We start from the raw sequence: 16,647 nt of genomic DNA, 5'->3' as shown, positions 1-16,647 counted from the left end.
GAGGTGGCACGGTCATCGATGGAAGAGTGGCTGCCTACAGTGGAGAAGAAAAAAGAGCAGAGAGGTGGTGCGGTTGCGGGAGGAGGTGCAGCCTGCGATGGAGAAAAAAAAAGAGTATGAATGCGATGCGGTCGTAGGAGGGAGGGGAGGCCTATGATAGAGAAGAAAAAAGAGGGAGGAGGCGGTGCAATTGCAGAAGGGGGGTGGCACGAGCATCCAGGGGGATGAGGGCATGAGTGACAGTGGAGGGTGTCAGAGAGAGGAAAAAGAAGACCGCAGGGTGGAGTGGCACGAACGTTGAGGTAGAAGGAGAAGACAGCCGTAAAGGCGAGCAACGGGCGGGCGGTGGCGAGGAGAAGTGAAGAAGAAGATGGAGGAAGATACAAAATAATAAAATATAGAAAAAAATAGTAATGTAATATCTTAAATTTTTTTCATAATAAAAAATTATTAAAAAAATACTATAACATAAGCCATATATATATTAGTTCATATTTTTTTGACCTCAACGAAAAGATTTCTGATTCTGTCTCTTCTAGATAAAAAGAGACATGTATATATGTATGTATGATCTCAATTAATATTTTCCACCTCAACAAAAAGATATTTTCTTATTCCACCTCTTCTAGATAAAAAGAGACGCGCGTGTGTGTGTGTATATATAATCTCAACTAGATTAGTACATATATTTTCGACCTCAACAAAAAGATGATTTCTGGTTCCGCCTCTTCTGGTTCCGTGGGACCTAAGCGAAGTGAAAAAGTAAGTCCCTCGCTGTAGATTTCAAAATATGAATTTTTACATAAACTCTTATAACTAATCGAGGCAAAATCATTTGCTGATATGCACATCAAAAAAATAAAAAACCCACAATTGCATGGAGTAGTTGGGCTTCGTTAAAAAAATATATATAGAGTGATTTTAACATCAATGATGTACCATGGAGTAACAATTCCCAAAGTTGATAACTCCTACAGCAAACTCAAAAACGTCATGTTTACAAAGAGAAACCAATATTTTTACCAAATTTTCAAAATCACCAAATTATCTTCTTGTCACTCCATTATACTTCCTCCCTTGACGCTATGACTCGAGATGCAACTCAAGAAGTGGTGACCTATCTGATAACCAATAAATGGGTAGCCTTACTGGTAGGGGATACAAGAAAGCTCACTGTCTGGTATGTATAGGTTAAAAAATTTCATATTTCCAAACGCTGAATACTATTGGTGCAAAGCAAGCGTGTTCCATCACACTCTCTATTCCATTAATTCTCAATGCTTACATCCACTTTCGAAGCAATATAACTCCAATTCGATCCCTATAGGTTAAAAAAAATATATTATTATCAGTAATAATGATCCTTCTCTCTCTTAAAAGGAGATCCCTTTTTATAGCACTTGTCCTAAGGACATCATTAGTTAAATTTAATATATATTATTCCTGAGATCCTAATCCCACCTTTCTATAAATTAATTTTTTATTTATGCATAGAAAAGCATGTTCTCTAATCACTTCAATGATTGTTATATCTTTCAATACAGTGAGCTGAAAGTTAGCTTTCTTCAAACCTTTTTCTTAATATCAAATTACTCCGAGGTTCCTTGAACATCAATTTGTTCTCAACAATGTGTCAATTTGAGAGAGCTATGTTGGAGTAAAACATCACCAAGATAGGTGGAATCTTTATTCGTGTTTGGATATCCTTATTCTAAATAAAATAAGAGCTTATTTCACATTATTCCCCCAAACACTAAAAAACATAATAGCGGGCCCCGCAAATTTAGCAATTCTGATCAATCCTGCATTAATTGCACTTTATTCCCAGCTACCCTGGTTTAGCTATTACATGATGGACCATGAAATAACTTATTCTAGGTCTTTAATGAGTATTAATTACAATATATTTTTTTTTGTTATATGGAATAATACTGCATTAATTACATCTTATTTCTAATGAAATAGTAGATTTCCAATCAAATAGAAATTTGAAATAAGCACGGTGAATAACAATTCTCTGAAAATTCATATTCCTATTCCAAAAATACAAAAAGGATAACCAAACACTGCTTATAAGGTTCAGTTTAACTTAAAATAGGATATAAAGTTCTTATCCCTACCTTTCTATCTTTCCCCCCATATCCCTACCTTTCTATCTTCCCCCCAATATCTGCTCATGGCAAAAGTAGGACATAGAATTCATTCCGCATCATTTCATCCACTTCTCATGAGCTTTTTGCAAGCGAGAGGGGTAGATCCCTGAGGGGCACTTAAGTTCGTATAATAAGGAATTGAAAGGATGATTGGACCGTCATGGAGGTATGACTTTTCCATGATTTATGAGTGCTTCTGCTTTTGTGGTAATATCCTTTTCATGATGCACAATTAAGGGAAAAGTATGGCACTAAAACCAGAGAACATTCTACTTGTACTTCCTCCATAAAAGACACCTACTAAACTCCACTTGTCCTAATTTTGATTTAGGCGGTTCCTTGGATGGAAGGGGCATATGAGGCTCCAATTGATCGAAATAAAAATAAATCATTGTTAGGTAGAAGTTTGTTTAAGTTTGGAGATATAGGAAATTAAAACTAGGATGGTGGGAGCTAGGGTTGGCACCTCCCATCCGGCCACTATAGCAAAATATAAATGGCCATGTAAAGAATAACTACTAGAGGGGCAGGATTTAGATGCATATATGTAATGGCTTTCGTACGAAAGAAGAAGGTTAGTGCGTATGCAAACACACACAGCCGTCTCGCCAAGGGAATCCTCCTTGGGGTGGGAAAAGGGATAAAAAAGAACTTTGGCTGAAGGCACCAAAAGCAAGCTCCTTCGTTGAAGCGACAAAGCATGGGATATTAAAATAGAATAAATTGCTACCAGAACAAACAAATTTTTCTTTTCCTTTATCTTTTCTTTTCAGTTTTTTGAGCATGCTAAAGTTAACAAGTGGAATAGATGGAATCATGAATGTGGGAAGCAGACGTGTGTTTAGTCTATATATATATATATATATCAACTGTGCATTGGATAGGTTCCGTCTCTCTACGAGATCAAAAAATTCAAAAATGACCTTCCCACTAGTTTTTTGAGAAGAGATTGTGGGCCACGACAAATGATATTACTACAGTACCAATTCATTAGAATTGGTCATAGATTTATCATGACGCTTATAATTAAATTTGAATGAATTTAAATTTTTAATCTGAAAAAAAATTAAAATTTAAATAATGAAAGCATACAAAGATCCATACAAATGTGCATTCAATTTTCTAATGACTATATATTGGATTCAAAAAAATCAAAATAATATCTTTCAACTGATCTTTTTAAGTGAGATCCTAATTTATGACAATGAATTGCTTTCATTATAAAATAATAAAATATATTAATTAAAGTAAATTAGCTCTCAAGGAGAGACGACTTTCCCCAAAAGTATGCTGAAATTTTGCCAGCCTTGGTGTATATAGAAAAGAATTTCAAGCAATGCCGAAAGCGGTAGCTTGCAATAAGTGGGTTCAGACGGAAATCACCTCACACTTCTACAGCATGGAGCAGACGCAGGCATCTTGCAAGGACTTCACTCGGCAAGATGTCATGCATGAGATCAGGACTCACAAACAGAGTTATGTCGGCAGTGGGCAGGCCCGAACCGGATGGTTATTATGTTGACGTGACTTTGCTGGTGTCGTTGTATCAGGTCCGTTTATGGTAATGGAACGAAAAGGACAAAGAAAGAGAAAAAATAGTTATAGAATAATCATGAATTCTAAGTGTAGTTAAGAGACAATTAACAATTGGGAATAATTACTGGACCTTCTCTATTGTATTTCCTTAAATAGATATATATATAATTTTATTTACCAAAATATATATAATTTTATAGAACACAAATTTCATGATACATGGAATAGCTGGAAATACAAATCTCATAATGTTAGAAATAGCTATGAGGTATGTGCAATAATAAAAATCAATAATAATTATAGAGAGATGAAAATGTATGTGTTTAAGAAAGATAAGAGAAAAATAATCCTTAATTATGGAGAACGTAAGTATGAAAATGAATCTTGATAAGGCGCACTATCTGTAAAATTATTATTTTTTTTAATTTTTATAGATCGTAATGATCGTGGGGAGATGAGAACATGCATGCTTGAGTAGGTTGCCTAACAGGCATGGCCTATAAAATTATTCTTTGATAGGCTTCACTTCTTTTTATCCAACTTAGAGTTTATGTAATTTGTAGTGGTGTCTGATTTTAATTCCAGTTTACAAATCTGTCGTTTTAAAGTACGAGTGTTGGTCAAGCAATGGACTCGTAGACCAGAGATTAGTCCTTTTAGCTCAAAGGAGGTCATGAGGTAAGAGTGTATGTACTATTACTACTTACTAGTTTAAGAACCATGCGTGCAATTGTGCATTTGTTTATTAACCGAATCTGGTAGCACTTTAAGTCTCATTTGTCATCGAAGGAGATGTTGACATTTCATGAATGCTAGAACATCACTGTACCATCATCTATCTTAATTCACTTATTAAATCTGATGTGATTAAGAAATGAAATCAGCTGTATGTCTACATAAATCCTTAGATACTCCTCACATACTCCACTTATATAAGCCTTAAGGGTGATTTTCTCTAATATCACTTGTAACAGCCAACACCTCATCTAAAAAGAAGTTTATCAAAAAATTTTATTTAGATTTTTTGATTTTATATATATACCAACATTCATCGGACATATAGCCAATGCAAAACTAAACACATACCATCATAGATCTTTATGACTTCTACAAAAGAGATTATCAAAAATATAGAAGCTTGGTACCTAACGTACATGCTTCTTTCTAATGGGTGCCTGGGCCATAATTTAGCTTAGGTCCAACCAACCATGATTCATGCAGCATAAATGCTGATTTTGCATCTTAGGCAACATGGAACAAGTTGGATGCAGACTAAGCGCATTAGCTGGATGCCATCCCCCTCATGGCAAAGGTCTGAGAAGATTCCAAATTTGTGTGGCTGCAAGAGCTAGTGGAGATTGAGTTTTGGGTGCCAAAATATAAGCCTAACAGTGAGATATAGCTTGATTAAGAATTTGTTTGGATAGTTAGACCCAAAATCCCATAAGATTCATGATTTGAGCCGGTATAACCATCAAAAATATTAAATTATAGGTTAGACCTATGTGTACAACTATCCAGAACTATCTTCTATGTGGGCCGGCCCAAATCTCATAGGATCCCCATAAGATTCAAGCCGGCCCACATAGAAGATAGTCCTGGATAATTGTAAATATAGACCTATCCTAGCCTATAATTCAATGCTTTGGAGGTCCCTATGAGATTCAGACAAGCCCACATAGAAGATTGTCCTGTATAGTTATAGACCTATCCCAATCTATAATTCAACGGTTTTGGTGGTTGGGCCATGAATCCTATAAAATTTTGGATCTAACCATCCAAACAAGCCTTAAAAGATTACGGAGAAAAGCATATCAAATTGTAGGTTGGTTAGATCGAGTAGCTGACTAGCTTCTTGTTCTTTGGTGCATAAGTTAACTGGGTGAGGCTGCCACTCTCTGGAACTAGAATCGTCTACTAGAATCGTCTACAGACACGGACATCGTATCTACCCAAAATTTGAAAAAAGAAAAAGAAAAAATCGTCTACAGACACGGACATCGTATCTAGCCAAAACTTGAAAAAAGGAAAAAGAAAAGGTGTGACATAGATGCTTGAATGAGGACATCAGTAGGTAGTCACTATTCAGAAGAACATTGATCTTAATGAGATAATGAGAACATTGTACCAAGGTCTCAGGAAACAGAGTCAGGCCCTACTTTAGCATCCTTCAACCCCATCCTGTGAAGATATTCCCAGATATTTTCATCAACCCCATGTGACTTGACAGATCCAATGAAGTTATGTATGCTAGAGCTATGTCAGCCTCTCAGCAACATGAAAAAGAAACGGTGTACATGAGTTCAATGTGATCATAATACACCAAATCATCTTCATTTCAAACTCCTCCATTAACCTTTGCTGGATACCTCAAGGCCAACCTTTTCAAAGACAGTAGGGTAGGTAAAGAAGTAATGATAAGAGCCAGACTTTTGGTTGAAAGATCATCTCCACAAGAAACACAAGATATTTTTCAGGAAACATCTACACATTTGGATCACCTTGTCATCCTCATAAAGATTGGAATCAGTCCTTTATGAGACTGTCATAGCAGTTCTGCCTCAGGATTCCACTACCACTTTGTACAACTTGGGTTTCAGCCCTTGAATATTGCTTCTAATAATAGACGAACAAAGCAGCTCATCACCAAAGCATCTCAAAGTGTGACACAGGTCCCCACTATCATTTCAGATGGACATTTCAACTCCCAAATCATATAGGCAATTCGATGTAAAACAAAGGTGCAAATCATATAAATCGTACAGGAAGTCTGGCAGTGAGATTCACCTTTATTTTTGAACAAAGTAACCACACATGCTTTTGGCTTACCAGAATTTGATGCCAATAGCAAAGGGGTCCTGCACATCAACAAAGATAGCATGAGAATAGTGATGAATCTCACAAATTGTCGGTGTTGCAGCACCAGTGGTACTTCCATTGAACTTGAGGAGTCAGAACACAACAGATCCAATCTTATTAACTTGCAAACTCACCCTTAATTAATATTAACTGCATAGAATCCAGATAAGTGCATGAACAAAGCTTCAATTTTAGTTTATCCTCCCAGTATACACATACTAAACCTACAAGAGTATCTAAGGGCATTAAAAATGTAGCCATCATATAAACAAATATTAAGAGGTAGAGATGCAGGAGGCAGCTCACTTTATGTAATTTAATATTAAGGTAACCTGTTTCTAGTATCTCTTTTTGGATAGTTTATGTAAAATTAAGTCAATCAGCTTCTAATATCTCTTTTTGGATGCCTGATCCTCAACAAATATCAGATGCCCTACAAAAGCAGCATAAATGAAATCAGAAGCACAATTAATCCTCAACTTACAGAAACTGAAATAAAAAATTACCACAAGAAATACAGACATCTACATCAATATATATGCTCTAGTAATTACTTGGACCATGAATGTTATCAGCCCTGTGCTAAACCACCGGAATCCCAAAATGCTTCTTGAATTCTAATAAAATGCAAGGCTAAATCATAGAGAGAAATTGCCCCAGACCATGAATGTTATCGGCCCTGCACTAATAAAAGGTCATGGAAGCTGCCCCAGACCTTTGCAACTGCCTCTTCATTCAGTGTAAAGGAGATGAAAGAAATTGCAGAACCAACCCTCAATAAACATGCAGTACATAGGTCATCAGTCATCCCTATCACTTAATTGCACTTGTAAACCAGATCTACACTAATGTTGCTAAAATTGAAAATTTTTATGCCACAAAAGTAATGAACTAAAAGCACTGTTTCAAGATGAAATGTGATAGAGAGCATTGTATCGAGATGAAATGTACAACACATCGCATGAACCTTAACTGGAGAAAAAAACACTGGAGGCAAGTTCAAAATTCTGTCATCTGAATATATGCTACAGAAAAAATAGTTTAATCAAAAGTGGAAGCTTGCAATACTTGGGCTTTCCCACCGAAGATTAAATGCTTGTTTCTACAGTCTTGTGAATAATAGTCATGGCCTATATTGTCAAGCCTGCCTCATTATTCTTTTTGTTGATGCGTATGAATAAGCCAAATGACAGTATCAATGGTGTGAGGACTGTTAAACCTCAATAAGTAAATAAAGTGTTTCTCGTGTTAGCCCCAACTCTTGCCACTCCAAGGGAATATACCATTACCACCCTTATGAGTAAATGAAATACATGCCCATGTTAAAAAAAAAAATCCCATAATCAAGAATCGGGGATGAAGTTTAAAGGTGGTATAGCATCTTTAGCATGTCCCAGTTACAATAACAGGCACCAAACAAGAGGTTTCAGCACATCCTAAAATCCCCATAATTAGCCAAAATTATGCTTCAGAATCATCCATCTAAAGCTGAAAGGGCATTTATTAAAAGATCAGCAAAATTTAGACCCAAAAGTATGCATAGGTGAAGGGACTTCCAACAAGAAGGCACAACCCTATATTCAATTTCAAAACAGTCCTTAAAAACAAATTCCAAGTGATTTCATTTTGCTCTATCAAAGTAATCAGGGCCAGCTGGACAAGGGTCTTACAGAGAACAAAACATAACTTTTTGTAAATAGTCATACAATTGAGAAAGCAGACGTCACAGCCCTGTCCCCACCTTTCTCACTAATTTTTGCTGGACAAGATATAGAGCAAGATATTCTTTCTAAAAGGATGGAACCTAGTTAAAGGGCTAATTTTATGTTGACTGCCAGTTGCAAGGATCTCCTCAATCCTTCCCTGAAGCCTTCTTAACTTGAAGCCCACAACAGGCCCCATTTAATGGGAAAAGTTTTGAAGAGGATTTTTTTTTTCAACCACCAAAAGAAAAATTGCAGATAAAAGAAAAAAATAAGAAGTTTTTAACATTGATCCCATGAGAAGTTTCAATTGCAGATAAAAAAATAAGAAGCTTTAATGGGTATCTTTTATTTCATGTGTAAAGTGATGCATTTGAATGAAGAATTAAAGGCTATGGAGAAGTACAGACAAAGCAAAATAATTAATTACCAGGATGATGGATATGCTTCTGCTCAACATGCAACCCCAATGACAAAATGCATTCGGTAACATACATAATAGGAACCCAAACTGCTTCAGAATCAAAGCTTCCAGAGATATTCACTTTCAGCCTTAAAAAGGATGAGAAAATCATCTACAGAAGGGAAATGAGAGAGTACAAGCAATAAAAGCTGTCAACGATGGAAGGGAGTGGGGAGGGGAGGTGGGGGGGGCAATAATTAATATTTTCTTAGATTCACTGTTTCAGAATTGTTATCAGATGGGACTTTTAAAATTTTGAAATGCTTTTATCTTATTTGTTTACAGTCCAATTAATGTGTAAGGTCAAATCTTAGTCATGTTCCAAGTGCCCAAATATTAATACAAGAAGGTTGACAACTGCTTTAGGATTAAGAAATATCTATTTTCCTCAGTGTCTTGACTCTTGAATATGGGTTCGAGTAGAGCGACAATTTTGTATTAGAAGGAATTGTAGACTCCATATCATTCTTCCACCTCTTCTCATTCCAGATTCCTCTTTTTTTTCCCCCCCTAATTATCATCTTCTACCTACTGATACTGAATCATAAAGCTTATCATTGCTAAGTGTATAATTGCTATCCCATGGTTTGCATTATTGGACCAACTTGCAGTTTTTCTGGATGGGCAGGCAAGCTGGTTTCTTTGAGCTCAAGCAGAGATGTTTTCTACAAGCCGCACGCATAGAGCCAAAGTGAAAAATAATATTTGGATGGGATAGGTAGTTTGGAAAGCATTTCACCGTATCATAAATAATACTAATCAACAGCCTTTTACCAAGAAGTCCTCTTCATATGGTAAGGAGGTACTACAGAGCCTTCTTTAACTTCTTCACATAACAACGAGGTAAGGCCATCTTTTTCTCAATCTCCCATGATTAAAAAGCTTCTTCCTGAAGATTTAGTAGTCCTAAAGAACTTATATAAGGAATTGAGATACAACTGTCTTACCTCCATATATGAAAACCTCGAGATTCCAACATTGATGACCTTGAAGAGAATTAACATGATGCTGAATGCTGATGAATTTTATATTCCACGTTTTTGTGAGTAAATCAAACATCTTAAGAGATTAAGTATCATCAAATGTTACTATTGTAGAAAATTTGAACCAAAAAAAGTGAGCTTTTTAATGAATTTTACAAAAAACATAAAAAAGGTGAAGGGATTTCCTCATAAACTGGCGGTAAGAACCCAAAAGTTGCAACAAATCATGGTCCTAATATGATTCTGAAATCTCAAGTGCCAATAACCCACCCCTCTATATACTAGATTGTGAAGATCCTTTCTTGAAAGGAGATATAATTGGACCCTTGTGCGTTTTAATTCCATATATTCCTAGACAAATAAGGTTCAGCAAAGCATGGCAAATTGGTGAAATATATGCAGTAGAAGCTTAAGCAAACAATTATATGCATAGCTTTCAAGTTTCAAATAATGTTATCATTCAATCATGGAAAGGTTCTTAAATACCTTAAGGTTGCATTTACTTTTCAAGTCCATTAAGCAACCCCAACCAAACCCACTCCTCCATATACCAGATTATGAAGACTTTTCTTCTAAGAGGATATTGTTAGACCCTTACTCATTTTAGTTCCAGATATTCCTAGACAGATGAGGTTCAGCAGAGATTGACAAAATTGGTGAACACATGTAGTAGAAGCTTAGGGAACATATTATGTGCAGTAGAAGCCTAGGTAAACAATAATATGCATAGCCTTCAATTATTTATCTTCTGATTGTGGAAAGACTATTACATACTCTATAGTTGCATTTATTTTCAGGTGGATTTGGAACCATTTTGTATAAGTCCAACATAAGCCTGCAGTTATATTACTGTAGCAGAACCTCACTGTATAGAAAAATAAATATCTTCTACCTTATTTTTTTTTTTAATAAATATTATCTAGAGATGATGGATGAATAAGGGCTGAAAGTGGGTAACCAATTCTTGGATTTAATTGGACTACACCTCTATTAGAGAACGTGCAAAATCTCAGGACTAGTGAAGGATGAAAAGTTCAAAGCTTTCCTCAATTTTTCATCATGGAAGCAAGATGATTAAATGATGAGAGAAATTTTGTGTGGATTTGGGGTAGATGTTTAGGTGCACACACCTTTAGTAATCTCCCCATACTTCCTTAAACTCTGATTCATATTATTCAAACTTTGGAAAGCCAATTCGAAAAGCATTTTAGCTTCCAATGATGCTAGACTCTTCAGCAAATATAAACATTCACTTCTTGATGAAGGAACAGTTCTTGTTTAAGGACAAACAGGGACCTACTTTTGCAGATTCTTCCCAAGCCTGATATGCGACTTCCTCTTCACCTCTGCTTGTTTTTCTTGTATTCAAAGTAGCATAATATGCTTTTGTTTCACAAAGCTCAAAAGCCCCAAGCTAAACTTGAAGTTGCAAAACCCTCGAATCAACAAAAAGAAAATCATATTGCATACCAAACAAATTCTCAACCTAAACAATAAGAATGATTTGTCACAGTTAAGTAGTATGATAAGCATAACCCATTGTCTAATGATAACTTGACCCAATTTAATCAGATAACTGACCAACTAAAGAACAACCAAAATCCAACTAGATTAAAGATTGAATGATCAATTTGGAAACCCAAGACAATCCAACTTCATATTAGGGTTATGGTTCAGGAGAAAGTGATGGGAATGAGACTGAAAAAGGCAACATATTGAGTTTAAGGTAGAGTGGGGATGCATGAAAGGCTAGGGTGAGGGTAAAGAGAAGTAATATATGTATGAGAGAGAGAAAGGGCAATATAGGTGGTTGGTAGTCAGCAGAGGCAACCAAGGGCAGAGGGGTGAAGGTGAAGGAGATGAAAGTAAGTTGGGATTTGAGAGAGGAAGTGAAGGTGGATACTAGACAACTGGGGTTTTCAACTTTTGTAAATAATATTATATTCATAACTGTTAAATCATACCATAAGTCAAGTAGGGTCATTCCTCGATCCAATCTTGTCCACAACCCACATATGGTTGAATTTATATTTGGGTTATTGTATTGGGTCATAATTTGATCAATTGATTAAAAGTATTAATCCAATCTTGTCAAAACTCAGTACTTTGATAGGCCTAATCTCCAACAACCAAAATCCTTGCTGATGTCATTCCATTAAGAAGATCAGACAAATTTACTACACCTCCACCACACCTCTTTTAAGTTGCATCACTTCATTAAACCATGTTATCATGCAAGGATCATGTCTATGATGCAAGGGAGACTTGCATTATAGTCCCCTTATAAAAGGGGTCATTATATTCTTCTAGAAGATGAAAAGGAATATAAGAGTCTAAGCTCAGGATCTAAAGGCATAAAAGAAACATCATCAACCACAAGTGTGGGATCTTGCCACAGATCTGCAAATTTGAAGAAATCCCCCAGCGTAATTCTGTAAGATGTTCCTCAGAAACTTGCATCTTTCCGCAGTTCATGACTCATGGAAGAATAATTCATCTTGATGGGCATGGGTCCTCTTTAAATTAAGATCATTAGCAATGATAGAAGCTAACACATTTTTTTTCCTCTTGAGCTATCAACACATGGAGAAGGTAGAATGACCAAACCTAATGTTTTTTAACTTTCTTACTTAAAAACTCCAACCATGTAATAGTGCTCATATAGAGATTGCAAGGAGAAGAAACTACAGAGCAAAAGGCCTTTCTAATTTAAACCCTTGAATTTGCATCCATCTAATCCTGCTTGACACTAAGGTAACCAAAAAGGCCTAAAAAATGTTATCGAACTAATGCTAAACGCCCATGCAAAACATATACAACATGTAAAAGGCAATGCAGAGAAAGGAGTGCAGTCTCATGTTCTAATGGTGTGCAGACCTGGCTCTGACACAATACATATTGCATCATGCCAGCACTTGCCCTAGAACAGAAATATGCCAAGCATTGGCGCATGGCCAGCAGCATGCCAGTGCTGCATGCAAATAAAGCATTAGATCAATGTGTACTAGTTCCAAGCATGCCTGCTAGCTGATGTCTTGGTTAGTTGTGTCAACTCACTAATTTTCAAGTCTAAGCAACTTTTAAAGTGTGTTCAAGTCTTCCAATCTGTGTTCCATTGTAGAGAAACCTCGATGCATTGAAAGGCATTTTTGATAGCTCTCCAAGGATGCTAGCCCATCCTTATACTTAAAATAAGCTTTTGGTGATGCAATGTATCCACAATTGTTAATTTGCAAGACAGGCTAATAGCCTATGTGACTTGTTTCATCCTATAGTCAAGAATTTATACTGATTGTTTGCAGAGGCCAACAAATTAATCTCTCCCTGTGATAAAACGCCTTTTAGGATGCTTTATAAGCAAGGGTCATCACAATACTAGTTAAGCAAGCCATTTGTGTAGCACAATACAGTGCCCATATGAGAAATTGTTCAAAAGTCAAAAGAACCCAAAAAAAAAAGCAAGCATAAAAAAAAATTTTTTTACTCAACTGCAACATACATCAATTCTTAATAAAGCAAATTAATCAGATGATCAAAGGAAAAGAACTCATCAGCCAGACACAGAAATTGAAGACATCATTCAGTCGTCTGTACAGCGATTTATTGGATTAAAATAAGTTGACCAGCAACTGATTAGATATGCATAACAGACTTTACACAAACAAAGATCTCAATTTTACCTCAAACACAAACAAAATTCCCGTTCCCTTGTCCTACTTGTACTCAAAAGTCGGGATCGGAGTGCTCGGCGTATCAAAACTCTCCAGAACTTCCGTCTTGCTTCCTCCACCTCCACTCTTGCCATCATCCTGCTTCTTCCCACCTCCAAACCATCCTCCAAACCAAGAAGAGGAGGAAGAGCCAGTGGTATCTTCAGCCATCGATACAGTGGATTGGTATCCCATCTGGGGGATACCACCTCCAGCGCCGGCCGTAGCGGGGACGTTGGGCGGCGGCACCATAAGGGCAGGGTCGGGGATGTTCTGGGGGGCGCTGAGTAATCGGTTGAGCATGATGCCGGCGCCCTCGATAAGGGCGAGCAGTATGCCGCCAAAGAGGGCGGAACGGGCGGCGGGGCCGGCACCATGGCGCATCTGGAGGAACCCCCCGGTGGCGGCGCCGGCGACGATGGAGTTCCAGGGGTCCTCCTTCTGGCGGAGGTAGACCATGGAGCAGTCGAAGGCGGAGAAGAGGCCACCCCAGACGGCGAAGCTGCCGCCGACGCGGGGGGCGTTCATGCGGACGGCCTGGGCGCCGCCAGCGAACCGCTCGCCGTTTGGGGAATTGTAAAGGCCCTTGATGAAGTGGAAGGCCGACCCACCTACCGCCCCCATCCCGAACGCCCCGCCGACGTCGTCCAGGATCCGGTCCGGGCACGGTTCGCGCGACGTCTCCGGCGTTCCCATACGGTCCAGACCGATCAATCAACAACCAAAAAAAAAACCAAGGAAATGGAGGGGAAACTGGAGAGAAAGAAAGGCGTCGACGATAATATTGGAAACGAAACCTAACCAGATGGCTAACAACAGCAGGCGGTGGCTTTGACCTTTGAAGTCAGAGCCCAGAGAGGTCTGGGCTGCCTGGCCCATATCGAGTCACGTTATGCTGTTTGGGCACTGGCCTAGGCCGGGATTCTTCTTTAGAACAACTGGGTTGGGCTAGAATTAGGCCTGGTCTATCGACAACCCTACCTCGGATCTTGGGTTGCAAATGGGCAGGGTCAACGGGTTGGGTTAGTAGGCTAGCAATGATTGCGATACCACCGACGGAATTGAAGGCTGATGAAGGTGTAGAAGGAGAAATTGTAGTCATCCTCGGTTCAATTTGATGGACAGTGTATTATATGTTTTATTTACATAACTAACATTATCTAATCTAATAACCTTGTGTCTGATCACATTAGATCAATTAGGAGCTCCATTGAAATAGCTCTAAACTCAGCTTACAATCTAAACTGGGATAAACTTGCAAGATTTAGATAGCCAGTTGATCGAGAAATGTGGTTCTCTATGCATATCGTAGAGAGAACATGCTTGCCTTTCTTCTTCTAGCTCAGACTTGGGAACCTCCCCGTGCTCCTTTACTGTATAAAAGTTCAGTAATATGGATCTTTGATTCTTCCAAGTTGGCGGGAGTTGGAATGGGTGGTCACCACTCACCACCACCGTGGGGTATCTCTTACTATGAAGGCACAGATTTGGAATGCTCGGAATTCTGCATTTGGGCCCAAATCATCGTTTGACGAGTGCAAATCAAATGCACCCCCAGTATGCACTAAGCATCCTACACGCGCCTGAAGCCTAAGCACTAAGAGCCTGATCACTGGCAAATAGATGCAACTTTCTTGTATGATGATCGAAAGCGACCGTTTGTTGTTGTTACTTTGGTTGGCAATGGTATATAGCTAGCAGTTTACTTCTACATGTACATATACTGAAGACCGGGCACTATTAATGATTTACATCAGCAGCTACCTACGTCAAGAACTTACACTACTGAGCCTATTAACATGGTGGTTCATAGTTAATCTTTTATATCAAAGAACAAAAATAAAAAGAAAAAATGCATGTCCTTCTTCACGCCTATATGTTGTCTGATCGTAGAAAACTCATCATAGCCCTCCATAACAATACGAAATACAAGCTGGCATTATCACCAGCATCATCCTTTCGTTCGATTCTCTTTCTGAGTAGGTTGTTCTCTTCGTCCGAAGATTTAAGAAGTATCGACACAAGATATGAGCTCAAAAGGACATAATTGACCGCATTGTGTTCGAAGCTATATATTAAGGGTTTTACAACCGTGCTTTAAAGGATATTTTAATTTTTTTTATTTATTTTTGATCATCAGATTAAATACAGATCATTCGGATTTTAGTTAGATAGAGTATCCATGAGCATGATTGGTGCAGTAAATATTTTAAAAATTAGAATTATCTTATACTCCTATTAAATTGATTTTTTTCAAAAAAATCTTCTCTTTCTCAATACATCGTCAGAGATCGAGGGTGGAGGGTTCTGATGTCCCCAAGCTATTGGGTGGGGGAGCATAGAGGAGCTGCAGGCTCCAAAGGGGTGACGGCGGCAGCGGCACGGAGAAGCGTGGAGGGGAGGAGCGCAAAGCAGATGCGGGCATCCGGGAGGAGGTTTAAGGGGGGGGGGGTGTGGCATGAAAAAGTCGTGGGCCGTCGGGAGATGGGGGTGTGTAGAAGTGGTGGGCTGCAGTGGGGAGGAGCACAGGGCAGCCATCGGTGCCATGGGAGTCGTTTGGTGGGGGAGGCGCCAACTAGGGGGTGCGAAGAAGCTACCGATCGCTAAGACGAGAGGGCATGGAAAAGTCGTGGACCCCACAGAGAGGAGCATAGAGCAACAACGGACACCGTGGGGGTGGTTGGGGGGGTGGGGGTGCCAAGAAGTTGCCGACCACGAGGGTAGAGATGCAAAGAAGCTGCGGGCTACAAGGGGTGGCGGGGGGGGGGTTGCGAAGGGCAGGGGTGTGGAGAAGCCGCAGGCCGTCAGAAGGGGCACGGAGAAGCCGCAAGCCACGAGGGGGTGAAGGGCGGTGGCATAGAGAAGCCACGGACTGTTGAAAGGGGGGCATGGAGAAGCCGCAAGCTGTGGGGAGGGAGTGTGGCATGGAGAAGCCACGGGCCACCGTAGTAGTGGTAGCACGAAGAGGCTGTGGGTGCCATAGGGGTGGGGGGAACAGAATGAAGGAGCCACGGGCAAGCAAAGGGTGGAGGAGCCACAGGTAGGGCTCGCAAGGGGGCGCAGCGAGTGTGGAAAAGGCACAGACAAAGGGAGGAAGAAAAAAAATACAATATTTTTTAAAAAATAGTAAAATATATAAAAATAATAATATATAATATCTTAAATATCTTTTATAATAAAATAATATAAAAAAATATAGCAATAAAATTCATATATTTAAGGTGATGTGGTGCATGTATA

General features: G+C 38.7%; 1 protein-coding gene across 2 annotated transcripts; it reads right to left on the bottom strand.

Annotated features, from left to right (window-relative positions):
• Positions 1-6,119: 6,119 nt before the first annotated feature.
• On the bottom strand, positions 6,120-14,200 carry LOC105048277 (mitochondrial import inner membrane translocase subunit TIM17-2). 2 transcript variants are annotated; one of them, XM_010927542.3, is made up of 2 exons: positions 13,378-14,200; positions 6,120-6,547 (listed from the first exon to the last, which is right to left on the bottom strand). In XM_010927542.3, the coding sequence occupies exon 1, from the start codon at positions 14,101-14,103 to the stop codon at positions 13,411-13,413; it is 693 nt and encodes a 230-aa protein (XP_010925844.2). In that variant the 5' UTR covers positions 14,104-14,200; the 3' UTR covers positions 6,120-6,547; positions 13,378-13,410. The 2 variants fall into 2 exon arrangements, with proteins under 2 accessions (XP_010925844.2, XP_010925842.2); XM_010927540.4 differs by having other exon boundaries at positions 6,450-6,981; positions 13,378-14,199.
• Between the last annotated feature and the right edge of the window lie 2,447 nt (positions 14,201-16,647).

Source organism: Elaeis guineensis, chromosome 7 (assembly GCF_000442705.2).
Source record: "Elaeis guineensis isolate ETL-2024a chromosome 7, EG11, whole genome shotgun sequence".
Lineage (NCBI taxonomy): Eukaryota > Viridiplantae > Streptophyta > Magnoliopsida > Arecales > Arecaceae > Elaeis > Elaeis guineensis.
This window is presented reverse-complemented; position numbering and strand designations above follow the sequence as displayed.

Excerpts from the sequence above, each read along its gene's own strand:
- LOC105048277 (XM_010927542.3), bottom strand. The coding sequence starts at position 14,103 with ATGGGAACGCCGGAGACGTCGCGCGAACCGTGCCCGGACCGGATCCTG.